This window comes from Rhodamnia argentea, chromosome 4 (genome assembly GCF_020921035.1).
Source record: "Rhodamnia argentea isolate NSW1041297 chromosome 4, ASM2092103v1, whole genome shotgun sequence".
NCBI classification, from domain to species: domain Eukaryota; kingdom Viridiplantae; phylum Streptophyta; class Magnoliopsida; order Myrtales; family Myrtaceae; genus Rhodamnia; species Rhodamnia argentea.
In genome coordinates this window covers 27296703-27310248 of record NC_063153.1, presented here as the reverse complement: position 1 = coordinate 27310248, position 13546 = coordinate 27296703, and the positions used below count along the sequence as shown (strand labels likewise).

The following is a 13546-nucleotide window of genomic DNA, read 5'->3' as shown; positions in this document are numbered from 1 at the left end:
TTAGATGACCGCATGGCCGTTGATCGCTATACCAATTTGAGATTTTTACTCGCAGTTTATCACATGGGTATTGATTTAGAGTTTTCCGTTATCAAAAAATTAATTTGAAGTAAATTTGTCGTGGGCATATCCGTTTGGAATTAGGCGTGGTATTAACCAAATTTGTAACGGAAAGTATTATCTATTTTCATCTCTCATGAGCTTAAAATCGTCAGCTGTAATGAAGCAACGTCCCCCCGAATGTTGAACATAAAGCCGATGGACTCTCCCGCCCGTCCGGCCGCCAACCTAACTGCATTAAAATCCGATTGAAAAATCACCCCGAGTTGCTGCGACTCGATTCAATTTTTTCAACGGGGCGGACGACGTGGGGATCTGTCGTCCACGTACAGACAAGACAAATCAGCTGTCATTCTTAATCCCCCCACGAAAGCACAGGAAATAATCTTAAAATTTAACATCTTTGACACCGATCTTTCGAAAAAAAACTCGGCGAGCTGCGGGTTCTTGTTGAAAGCATGACTCCTCCGATCTTTGGACCCCATGATCGGAGAAGAAAGCAAAAGAACAGGGCAGAAAAAACCAAAACAGAGTGACCCCTTTTTGGGTCTGAAGATCGAAAATGTGCAGGGATTTTTAGCGACCGGACGAGGGGACAGCAGCTGTTTCTCCGAGCTTCACGCTCAACTCTCGCTCTTTCTCTCTCTCTTCCCTTATTCTTCTTCTTTCGTCTTCCCGAGTCCTCGCCCATCTGAATCTCGCGCCACAGTTTGCTACGGCTTGTGGGCAGAGGACTTCTTTCGTCGACTCGCCGTTTTTCGCGTAGCGACAAGATTCGAGGAATTCGTGGAACTGGAATGTGAAATCAATCCAAGCCGGCAGGAATTTTACTTCTCCAAGATTCAATGTGAAGGCGTCAAGTGGCTAGCTCTGTTCTTCCTCCCGTGTAGTGCGAGGGCCTGAAACGATTGAAGATTTACACTGCCTTTGTTGCCCGTACGCTTTTTGGGTCTCCTGCTTGGCTCGTAAGGTGAATGAATCATCTTCTTCTCGTCAGAGCAATTCTTGTATCTTTCTTCTGCACTCGAATTCCTGGAATTTTCTGGTGTTGTGCCTCTGTGCAGCTGTGATTCTTGGTCGAATTAGAGCTCGCAGTCATTTGTAAGTTCGTGCCCGAACGATTCGCAACTTCAGTCGCTCACTTTGTGGATCTCTTTTTGTTCCTCTGGGTCCTCCTGGAAAAGGAAGATTCTTGTAGTTCTCTTCTTGAATTTGGTTGGGGGTCGTGGAGACATGGGGACTTTGCATATCGTGGGCTTGTTGTGGCTTAATGCGTTTCTTCTGTTTGGGATATGTACGGCAAGCATTCAGACCGTCGGTCAAATCTCTCCGGGGTTTCAAGGCTCTCAAATGAACTGGATCGATCATGACGGTCTGTTTCTCCTGTCGAATGACTCGAATTTCGCTTTCGGTTTCGTTCCCACCCCCGACGTCACTGCGTTTTCACTGGCTATAATCCAGGTTAACTCCAAAGCAATGGTCTGGAGCGCGAATAGGGACTCCCCGGTTGCGATGTCGGACAAATTCGTGTTCGATGCTACTGGCAACGCCTTCTTGCAGAAGGGAGGGAGCGTTGTTTGGTCCACGGATTCAGGTGGGAAGGGAGTTTCGGTGATGGAGCTCCAGAATTCGGGCAATCTGGTCTTGCTGGGGAACAACGGTGGAGTGATTTGGCAGAGCTTCAGCCATCCGACGGATACGCTGCTGTCCAAACAGGAGTTTGCCGAAGGGATGAAACTGGTGAGCCAGAAAGCGAAGAATTTGAGCTATACTCTCGAGATCAAGTCTGGGGATATGATTCTCTCTGCAGCGTATGGAACCCCCCAGCCGTATTGGTCCATGGGGGGTGATACCCGGAAGATCATCAATAAGGATGGTGGCCAAGTTGCTTCTGCATCGCTCAATGCAAATTCATGGAACTTTTATGATCAAAGCAGAACCTTGTTGTGGCAGTTTGTGATCTCGTCGAATACAGATCCGAATGCCACTTGGATTGCAGTGCTGGGTAACGACGGCCGCATCTCCTTCACCAATTTGAAAAGTAGCGACACTTCTCCGACGCAAATACCAGACAACCCGTGTGGCACGCCGGAGCCTTGTGACCCTTATCTGATCTGCTACAGCAATAAGATATGCCGCTGTCTTCCAACCCTTAGCTCTTATGCAAATTGTGGTTCGGGGATTAATTCTCCCTGTGATCGTTCAGCAAGTCCTGTAGATCTCATTGGTGCAGGGGACTCGATTAGCTACTTCGCCCTCGATTATGTTTCTCCCTCGCTGAAAGCTGATCTAAATGGTTGCAAGACCTCTTGCCTTGCCAACTGCTCGTGCCTTGCAATGTTCTTCCAAAATAGTACTGGAAACTGCTATTTTTTCAATGATGTCGGAGCTTTCATAGCCTCTGAGAGCAGTTCTGGATTCACTGCCATGATTAAGGTATCGAGTGAAGGAGGGGCTGGTGCCACTCCAGGAGGGAGCGGGAGCAGCAAGAAGCGTGTGATTCTTGTTGTTGTCATTTCCGTTGTGACCGTGCTCCTGGTTTTTGCTTTAATTTATGGAGGGTTCAGATGGTATTCGTCCAGGGGAGAGCTTCCGGAATCGCATGAAGAGACTTCTGAAGAGGACAACTTTCTGGAGAATTTAGCCGGAATGCCAATCCGTTTCAGTTACAGAGATCTTCAAACGGCGACTGAAAACTTCACGAGGAAGCTCGGGCAAGGTGGTTTCGGCTCCGTGTACCAAGGAGTCCTCCCAGACGGAACGAGATTGGCTGTGAAGAAATTGGAACGCATTGGCCAAGGAAAGAAAGAGTTCAGAGCCGAAGTCTCCATCATCGGAAGCATACACCATCACCACCTGGTCAGGCTAAAAGGCTTCTGCGCCGAAGGGTCGCACAGACTTCTGGCTTACGAGTTCATGGCCAATGGGTCTTTGGACAAATGGATCTTCAAGCAAAACAAGGACGACCTGCTCGACTGGGAAACAAGGTTCAACATCGCTTTGGGCACGGCGAAAGGATTGGCTTACCTGCACGAGGATTGTGACGTGAAGATTATTCACTGCGATATAAAACCCGAAAACGTGCTTCTCGATGACAGTTTCCAGGCCAAAGTCTCGGACTTTGGATTGGCCAAACTGATGACCCGAGAGCAGAGCCATGTCTTCACTACCATGAGAGGCACGAGAGGTTATCTTGCACCGGAGTGGATAACGAACTATGCGATATCAGAAAAGAGCGATGTCTACAGCTACGGAATGCTTCTGCTCGAGATCATTGGCGGGAGAAAGAACTACGACCCTTCCGAATCCTCGGGAAAGTCTCACTTCCCATCGTTCGCATTCAAGATGATGGAAGAAGGGAAACTGAGAGACATCTTCGACTCGAACATCAAGTTCGAGGACAAAGATGACCGTGTCCCCATCGCAATCAAAGCGGCGCTGTGGTGTATACAGGAAGACATGCACGTTAGGCCATCGATGACCAAGGTCGTTCAGATGCTCGAGGGCCTTTGCTCTGTCCCCATGCCTCCAATGTCATCTCCTCTGGGTTCTCGCCTCTTCTCGAACATGTTCAAATCAATCAGCGAGGAGGGGACTTCTTCAGGGCCATCAGACTGCAACAGCGATGCGCATCTCTCCGCCGTTCGGCTCTCAGGCCCGAGATAACAGCTACAGATGATGCTGTCCTCCCTACCTTGTTAGGTTCTTTTCCATGTATACTCTGTCAAAGATGAGAGGATACCGTGATATATTATTCTGATCCCTCCAAATTTTTGTAATGCTAGAGCTGATACCCGAAGAAGCTTTTGGTCTTCTACTTTTGTGCTTTTTGCGGCATGTATGTATAGGGAGAAAGGTAAGATCAGATGTGAATGCTGTTGAAATGAAGTGGACTTGAGCCGTTTTGGGAGAAAGGTGCCCAGTTTGAAAAGATTTTACCACTGATTTTTATTTTTGAGAAAGCTGTTCAAACTCTAAAGTAGCTCCAGCTAGACGTGGCTGGTTTCTCGGAATCGCCGATTCCGGTTCCTACAAAAGGTGGAACCGGAGGTTCCGGGCCGATTCCGATTCCATTTTTTAAATTTAATTTTTAAAATAATAAATTATAAATTATAATCAAATTGCAAATTGTAATAAAATTGTATATGGGAAAAAATTTGGAGAAAAGAGAGAGAGAATGTACTTGAACTTAATGAATTGTCATTGAACGCCTATATATCTTCTTAGAAATAGAAGAATCAAAACTCATATAGTTCTTTTATCTTTGATAACCCCAACTTACCTCATCGTCAATCGTAGTTACCCGTTGTGGTACTCGTGCCAATGGTATCTCCACAATTCTCACTAAAGAATTCGTGTTCTCAATCTAGCTTTTGGTGTCGAAATCTAACATTCATCCAATCGTCAATACAAGCTTGAGCTTTCATAGACTCTGGACTTAATCTTGAACAACGAGAGTCCAAAACTAATCCTCCAATGCTAAATGTTTGTTTAACTACAACCGTTGAAAAAGGAGTTACTAATATTTAGCGAGCGATGAGGGCGAGAATTGGGTAATCGATTGAGTGACTCTTCCACCACTCCAGGATTTGGAAATCTATACTGTATTGGGCATCACGAAACTCAAATTGAGTGGTTAAATATTTTCTTAATTTAGAAATATTACATGTTGCCCCTTTTTATTTTTTATTTTTTGTCTACTTTTGAGCATATTGTACCCTCTACTAAGTGAACCACCAGCTTCACTTCGTGAGGCGATGGATTGTAAAGATCCACAATCATTTAAACCATATCTATTACAAAATTCTCCATATAATACTACTATAGATTCTTTAACCTCTCCTTGTATATTTAAAATATCTATTACATCTTTCAAATGTAAACAATCATAATAATACACATTCGGATAATCTAGTAAACCATCTAATTTAATACGTGGATCAAAAACAATACCAACTAAATAGACAAGAAGAATTTTGAAATAATAATTCAACCATTTTTCTCGCATTACTAAAATAGTCCGAGCTAATTCAATACATTTTTCATATTCACTAAAAATATTACCAATATTAACATACTCTATTAAAAATAAATGCGTAGTAGTATAATAAATATCAGATAAAGTATTAATTGCATCGTTAAAAATTTTCAAAAATTCTAAAAATTTGTTACAAACGTCCCAATATTGTGGAAGTAAAGTAATTTCGGGAATATTTTGCGAAAAAAACATACATAATAAATCTTTGTAATCAAAAGTTTGACGAAATAACTCGTAGGTAGAATTCCAACGAGTCAGAATATCTTTTAGAAATCTTTTTACCATTCTCCCATGTTGTTTATAAAATTTTCCCCACGCTTTCATAAAATGGACACGACTCCATAAAAATTTAATTGCACCCTTTATTGAGGCGAGAGAATTCTCAAGAGTTCGTAAACTATCTTGTAAAAACATGGCAAGCATATCTAATGTGAAAAAATTATCCGTCAAAAGAGGGTTTACAAATATTTTCTAAATCGAGAATGGAAGCGGTATTTGCAGCGACATTATCAAAACTAATTGAAATACTTTATTTATCAAATTATATTCTTCTAAAACTTGCCTAATTATTCTATAAATATTATGAGCCGAATTTTTTTCATCAAAAACTCGAAATGCAATAAGCTTTTTTTGAATGGTCCAATCGTCACATATCCAATGACATGTGACACCCATATAAGAATGAATTTGTCAAGGATCACTCAAAATATAGCTACCTAAATGCACACGTCTATCGAATTCAGAAAAAAATTGTGCCAAAGATTTTTTTTGTTTTTTATAAAGATGTAAAAGTTCGCGTTTAAGAGTAGTTTTTGGAATAGTTAGTGCTTGTGAAACCAATGTAGTATTTATCAAATATTTCAAATTAAAATTTTTACCAGTAGTAAACGGAGCATGATCAAGGGCAACATATTCAACTAATGTTTGTTTATAAAGTGCATGAGTGTAACGGAATAAATGATGAGTATTAGGATTGGCATACCCGAAAATTTGTTGTTGCCTAATGTCGATCCTCACTTGCGTTAGATATTTTTTCGTTAGATGCCGACGGAATGTTCCGTAGCCGTTTCCTTTGGTAAATTCATATGTTTTTGAATAATATTTACAATTTATATTATATTTACCTTTGTTTTCATCATATACCTTGTCAAAGTGCAGCCACAAGACTAATATATCCTCTCGGCCCTTCCGTTTCCGTTCATTTGCCATCGACGTTTATTCGACACTAGTAGGAGGATGAAAACTTTCTTATGTTGGGACGTGCTTGACGTTCGGAATAGGAACAACATTAATATTATCGTCATTGTCTTTCCAATATGTATACTCACGAAGATCATATCCAGGAATATGATACTCGGAATCTCTCATCGCCATCTTGGCATTTTCAGTATTTTTCCTTCTACTTGTCATTTTTTAGAGAATTGAGCGGCAATCCAATTGAGAAAATTGAGGCGGGATTGAGAAAATTGAGAGAATTGTTGAGAGGATTTGTGAGAAAAATGAAAGGGGGATGATATGTATTTATAGAGAAGGGGAGGGTTATTCAAATTTTAAAAAAAAATTATGGGGGCGGTTAAAATTGCAACGGCCCAAAGAGCCGTTCCTCCCCTCCCTCTTTTTATTATTTTTTTTATGGGGTCGGAACCGTGGGCCCGGTCAATGGGCCTGTTCCGGGTCCCCGATTCCGAATGGCCACATCTAGCTCCAGCCTCCAGGTAATATCATCAGTTTGCTTTAATCACGTCAGAAGAATTTGGCTTTGGCAGAAGGACAAAAAAGAAAATCAATGGTGATGGACCACCTAGACTAAAAACAAGAGAAAAAACAAAACCATGTGACAGCAACAACCTAAATATTAGAAATGTGAGGATGTAATTAGTCGATATTTTTTTTTTACAATTTTTCACCTTTTTGTTCATTTCTTATTTAGTTACTTAATATTAACAGGGTGCGTATGGTCCGTGGTGATAATATGTTCGTTCTATCCGGAGCCTGCCTTATATGTAACTATTTCAAATTTTTGAAATTTGAAACTTACCTTTTATGCTCTTGGAATCACCCTAAAACTTGAAACTTATCGGTTCCACAAGCTTTAAAGCACCATGTATTTGAATATCTTATCACACTCTAATGGGGTTGGACGGTTACACATTCTACTGGGAACATTTGAGGGCACATGCGGTTCATTAAGACATAATATACAGGAATATTGTACGGGGTACAATATGCCAAGTATCAAGTGATAGGGACAAGCGGTTTCAGATTTCGTATAAATTTCACCTAAAATCTACCCATCGAAATAGATTCCTCATTTTTTGGGATTTGGAACCTATCTGACATACCTTGAAACTTGAAGCCTACCCATTTAATAATCATCATTTGTTGTTACAATCCACTCACTAGAACTCATATTTGGACACACGAATAAATATGAGACATCAACAAAGTAAAAGTTTTAGTAATAAATATTGTCAGAAATGGAAGCTCGGACTAGTGGTTCCAGATTATAGACCCATCATTGGACACCATGGAATATCGCAAGATCGTATGAATAGCTATACCAAGAAACACAAATAAAGTTGTTACAAGTTACAAGTTCTATGTTCCACCTACCCGAAATGTGAAACCTACCCGTCATACTTTAGAACCCGACCGGTTCCTTACAAGTCCGACTCGAGATTCTATGTATAACTCTAAAACCATGTTGATACCAAATTGAAGTTTGTTTGCAAAACAAACAAAAGTGCCTTTTCTTTATCCCACATAGGAAAGATGGAAGAGTGCAATACACTTTATTAGTTGGAGTCTATCCAATCTTTCAAATGAAAAAAAGGGACAAGCGGGTTATACTCCATAATATTCGCTTGATTAATAGGCACGGTCACGGTTAGAAATTGGTACTATTCAGCAATTATTATTTTTATTTTGAAAGCATAATAATAAATTAACTATTGAGCCATATTAGAACTAAATGATATTTGTCAGAAATCATTAGGCAAATATATCCTTAATGACATTACATCCGGCCATTCCTTCTTGCCCTTTTCATGCACTCCCATAGGCCTCGAAAATATTATTCCTTTCTTACTTTATTGTCATTATTTTACGCTTTAAAGCACCACGCGTTACGCTAATCAGGATTTGAACCTACCACTAGTCGGTTAAGTACGCACCAATTGCTCTACTATGGAGCTATTAGGGTGTGGCTTGCTAATCAACTCTAGTACCACGGGCTGAACCTACCTGCATATTCTAACCATGAAATGAAAGACTTAAAATATTTGAAATTATCTATTATCACGTATTACGTTTCGTTCCACTTCCGATTATCTTTTCCAAAGCTTCACTCCTAACGAGTGATGCGACCCTATACTCCGAAACCTACCTTATCTATTTATACGGACTCTAATGCTATGAATGATCATCATCTTCTTCCATCACTCTCTTATTTTGTTTTAGGGGAAAAAGGAGGAGAAAAAATTTAAAGATAGAACGCCCTGAATTGAATTGAGAGACCTTCCATTTCCATTTTCCATTTTCCATGGCTAAGCCAACGGTCTAGTTCCACGCTCGCACCAATCCAGATTCTCTCTCTTTCTCTCTGCAGCTTTCGCCTCCGGCACCGGCGATGATGGCTTTACCGTCGTCGTCGTCGGCCACCATCTCCCTCCTCACCTGCTCCTCCTCCCCTCCTCCTCCTCCTCCCGTCCCTCTTCTTTCAGATCGAAATTCGAATTGCCCGCCAAATCCCAACGGTCTTCTCCCTCACCGATCAGGTCTCGGGTCGGAGCTCTTGAATCTCCCCCAAGCTCCATTGACCATGCTGCTTCTTCAGGTAAGCGCGCTTCCGCGTGTGGCCTGTGCTTCCTAATCGATGTTCTGTAAATCCAATTGATTGCCGTCTTTCCGAGTTGCAGCTGGAAACCGCGTTTCGAGGAGGAGGAAGCTCATATGTGTAGCCACACTGCCGTTTCTCCTTCAGTTGCGCGGTTACTTGGACGGAATCGTCGCCGCCGACGCCGCCGAGTAAGCTTTGACACAATTTGCGACTTTCCGATAATCTTTGCTTTAGTTGATGAAAGTCCGTGTCTTTATTGGTCGTGCCGAATGGAACTGAAATTCGAGGGAGATGAGATGATTATGAGCTTGAGCTAAGCCTGCGGAAGAAAGAAGGCTCTGTGTTTTGTCAGTGGTCAGATTTGGTTTAGTAGCTGCTTCTTCCGGTGATCAGTTTGTGTGTGCGTGTGCATGCTAAAGAATAGTCCCACCGAAAATGCTCTTTTTGCCACCTTTAAAGAACTTCTTGCCGTTTAAAGTAGGAGGTCCAAGTATGGTCCTTCAGATTATGAGAATTTTAGTTTTTATTTCTTGTTTGCATTTGAGGGGTAAAAACATATCCTTGCTGGTATAGATTTCCCGGTTGCTCATTGACTTCATGCATTTTAGTATCTGTAAGTTGTAACTGTAAATGTTCTTCTTTCACACAGTAGAGTTATGGACACCACATTAAGCTGGGGAAAACCATTTTGGATGATGGGTCGAAATTATGATTTTGAAAGTACTATTTTTTTTTTTGGTCAGTGGAAAGCACTAATTAGATGGGGCTATAAGTTTGCTATTTTGTCTACAGGACCTTGGGGTTGCATCTCTGTTTGTGTCGACTCGTGGCATTTTGGATAATTCATTAACTTGTGGTTTTTCATGTTCGTATATCAAAGGTTAGATATGGTCGAATACACAATGATAAAGGAAGAGGTCAGAAAGGTAGTTTCCAAGGCGAAGGCCGCTGGTGTGCTTCGTTTGGTATTTCATGATGCTGGAACCTTTGAAATGGGTGAAAAATCAGGTATTATGCATGGACAATAAGCTAAAGTACTACAAATAATGATACTTGACATCAGTGCCTGTGCTCCAAGCCTTTGACTGCAATTGTTCAAGCCTACTAGTCAATCCATATCGTCTTATTATCTTTTCCACGTAGTTGAACTTTTGAGCTGAAGCAAAGATGATGTTTCTATAGATTTTATCTGAATTAGGGGGATATAGCTCTCATTTGCCAAAAGAGTTTGATAATCTCCGGAAATGTGCATAACCTTTTTTGTCATGGTGGTTTTCCAAATGAACAAGCGCAAGTAATTATATATGACTGTTAAAGCAGTTACTTACCTTAATGGACCCTTATAAGTGACTGATCGATCATAGAGAGCAGTATCATTCATAATACTTAAATTTCTGAAGGAATGGTTATGTACGATTGTTTTAATGCATGTAGAAACTTCTGTTTGAGTTGAAAATTTTCTGCATCATGTCTTTTGTCGGAGTATGGATTTCTGTCCTCATATTGTAATTCTAATATGTTTGTTGTGTGAATATCGAGGTGGTATGAATGGTTCCATAGTTTATGAACTTGAAAGGCCTGAAAATGCTGGGCTAAAAAAGCCTGTGAAGGTATGTTAAATTTTATTCTTACATCCTTAAGCTTAGCATTCATTTTGCAGATGCAACATTTCATTTCAACTGGTTTACTTCCTCATGAATTTCTAGACTGCTAAAAGTTCCTGTATTTTATATCTAGAGCAGTCAGCTCCAGTTCATGTTCAGGCTAACTGCTCAGTCAATGTGTTGTTGTTTAGATCCTAGAGAAAGCAAAGAGTGAGGTGGATGCAAAGAGACCAGGTGAGTTTTTCTAGTTATATTATATATGCTGATAGTATCATTGTGGTGATATGGATGGCACTTTCCCCTCTCAGTATCCTGGGCGGACATGATAACTGTGGCCGGAGCTGAAGCAGTTTCTGTTTGTGGGGGTCCCACTATTCCTGTTGTTCTGGGCAGACTTGACACAATGTAAGAGGCTATTTCCAATTCAAGTACTATCGTTCTGAAGATGAGTTGACGACAGACAAAATATCATTTCACTCATTTGGTATTGTCGGTATTGCAAAAGTCTTTGCATTCTCCATCTTTGTGCATACCCAAGCTAATATTGTGTTGGTTTCATTTCTTTATTGAAGGAAACCTGATCCTGAAGGAAGACTTCCCGAAGAAACTCTTGATGCTTTAGGTTTAAAGCAGTGTTTTCAGAGGAAGGGCTTATCGTGAGTTGCTATCCCAAGTACATGTTGAATCATGCTTGCAGATATATTAAGTATTGTTTATAGACTATTGCATATTGTTATGCAGCTAATGCTTCTCCAGTATCAAATATGGTAGAAAGATTCATTTCAGTGTTCTGTATGAACTGTTGGTTAAATCCTTGAAGCATCTTACTAGTGATGGTTAAACTGTTGGATAGATATTTGACTGGTCAACATAGAATTGGTCGTTTAGTCAACCGTGATACATTGTGTTTTGCAATTTCGGAATGATAGATTCAGAGAAAATCATCCCACCCTCCTCTGCCACCACACCCACAAATGGTGCCCCCCAAAATGCAAAGTACTTTGCTCCTTCTGTGGCAAGAAGCATTCCTTCTTTGTTTTTCCCCTCCGTGCCCCCTGTACGAGTTACTACTCTGACAGTATTAGATGCATGATAGTTGAAGCTCTTAAAAGAGTCTGAGAAGATGTTTGATTATTTTGCTATGGACTCTGTCTGATTAATTGCTATGGAACTCTGTCCTTATCAGTTTCTTATATTATTCTTTAGTTTCTTCTCTCAACAAAAGGAAATTTTCGATTTTGTCCTCATCCTCTCAGGACACAGGAACTTGTTGTATTATCTGGAGCCCATACCCTTGGCAGTAAAGGTTTTGGGAATCCGGTTGTTTTTGACAATTCATACTATAAGGTTCTTCTAGAGAAACCCTGGATGTCTTCAGGTAAAGAAAAAAACATCGATGGTTCTCATGTTGTTCTGTTAGACTTTTTGCCAGATGTAGTTATATTGGCCTACTGGTTCTAGTCCGTTGTAGATAAAGCATTAATTGGCATGAATCAGTCCTGCCATCAGCTTTCTAAACCCAGGAAAAGATCCTATATGCTGATACTATGGAGTCATAATTGTGGTATTGTTCAATAGTTATATCTGATCCAGGAAAAGATCCATACTACAAAATGGTTGTTATCACTCTTTGGGTGAAAACAACCTGAGTTTTTTTCATGAGCAATCATTCTCGCTTAAGCTTCGCTCTTAATTATCCCTTGCTTAATTTCTTTTTCTCAATGCAGCTGGTATGTCAAGTATGATTGGACTTCCTTCTGATCGTGCACTTGTTGAGGATGATGAATGCTTAAGGTTACTGATTTGATATCCCTACTATTTCCTTTCACTTGGAAGATGGGAACAGTTTAGCTATACGTTTCTGGCCATCACCTATTATGATGAGATATATATATCGCTGTCACTGGCACCTGTCAACTTTAAGGGATGCACCATTTTTGCCTCTCTTTATTGAGTTTCTTTTTCTCATGATTCTGGATAAAAGTTGGCTTTTGTTTTTATGATCCAATTAAATCCACGTTCCATAAATATGGGAGGAGCTACATTATCCTAGCCTATATATCTTTCCCAGAAGTCAATGTAGAAAGGAAACGTCTGGACACCATATACATAAGTAGCCAGTTTGAAGCAAATAGTATCAACTGATTTACTGTGGATGTTTTGCATGAGAATGTTCCGTTTAATGTGATATGTGTTTCTTTAATCTGCTTAATTGTGATACTTATCTATTATATATACACAGATGGATCGAGCAATATGCAAATGATCAGAACTTGTTCTTCAAAGATTTCAAGAACGCTTATGTCAAGTTAGTAAATTCTGGTGCTAGGTGGAGAAGCTTGTGAAAATTTTCGATCGCATGGCGGCAAAATTTCGCTGTTTTTGCATTGCACACTGTTGGAGTTCAATCCTACAGCTATGGGCGCATGTGGAGTTGTTTTCATACCTCCCAAAGTCACATCAGAGGATGAAAGTTCCGTTGTTTGGAAAGCGCAAAAGATCTTGTAATCAGCAAATTTATCCCACCGGAGGCCGTTTAAAATGAAAAATGGGCCAAGCATACATACAACTGGAAAACTGTGCCACCACATCCCATTGACATGGTACGTCAGAAGCCTTATTTTATGGTTTGAATGTTTGTAGTTATGTTGGGCTCGATTTTTGTTGGCCACACTACTCGATATAGGTTTGCTCATAGTTTACGGAGATGAACAGTGACAAAGAAATGATCAGAAGATGTAGACACGAGTGCATGTTTCTCTTCAGTTATTATTGCCACCTACAGCTTTTGATTGATAACATAGATACGATAGAACAGTCACACATTGCAGTTTGCAAAGGTGATGACAAGGGAAGAGAAGATCTGAAAGACACAGAATCCGGGTTGATCATTGTAGGATAATGCAAGATCAATTCTTTCACTTAAAAGCTTTAAGATAAAAGCGACTAAAGTTTTCTTTAATAGGAAAACATAATTTCTACAAAGCTGATCGCAGACGGCTGTGC

The 13546-nt window shown here is 40.4% G+C and overlaps 2 protein-coding genes across 2 annotated transcripts; both read left to right on the top strand.

Annotated features, from left to right (window-relative positions):
* The first annotated feature begins 345 nt into the window (after window positions 1–345).
* Window positions 346–3967, top strand: LOC115727102 (G-type lectin S-receptor-like serine/threonine-protein kinase SD2-5). Its single transcript, XM_030657261.2, has one exon. The coding sequence runs from the start codon at window positions 1294–1296 to the stop codon at window positions 3724–3726; it is 2433 nt and encodes an 810-aa protein (XP_030513121.2). The 5' UTR covers window positions 346–1293; the 3' UTR covers window positions 3727–3967.
* Window positions 3968–8527: 4560 nt separating this feature from the next.
* On the top strand, window positions 8528–13339 carry LOC115727101 (putative L-ascorbate peroxidase 6). The gene is given in 12 exon segments (XM_048278189.1): window positions 8528–8784; window positions 8787–8977; window positions 8980–9007; window positions 9010–9124; window positions 9817–9944; window positions 10476–10546; window positions 10732–10774; window positions 10849–10945; window positions 11113–11196; window positions 11797–11918; window positions 12268–12334; window positions 12783–13339. Coding segments are annotated over 12 exon segments (1107 nt in total). The 5' UTR covers window positions 8528–8726; the 3' UTR covers window positions 12886–13339.
* The last annotated feature ends 207 nt before the right edge of the window (window positions 13340–13546 follow it).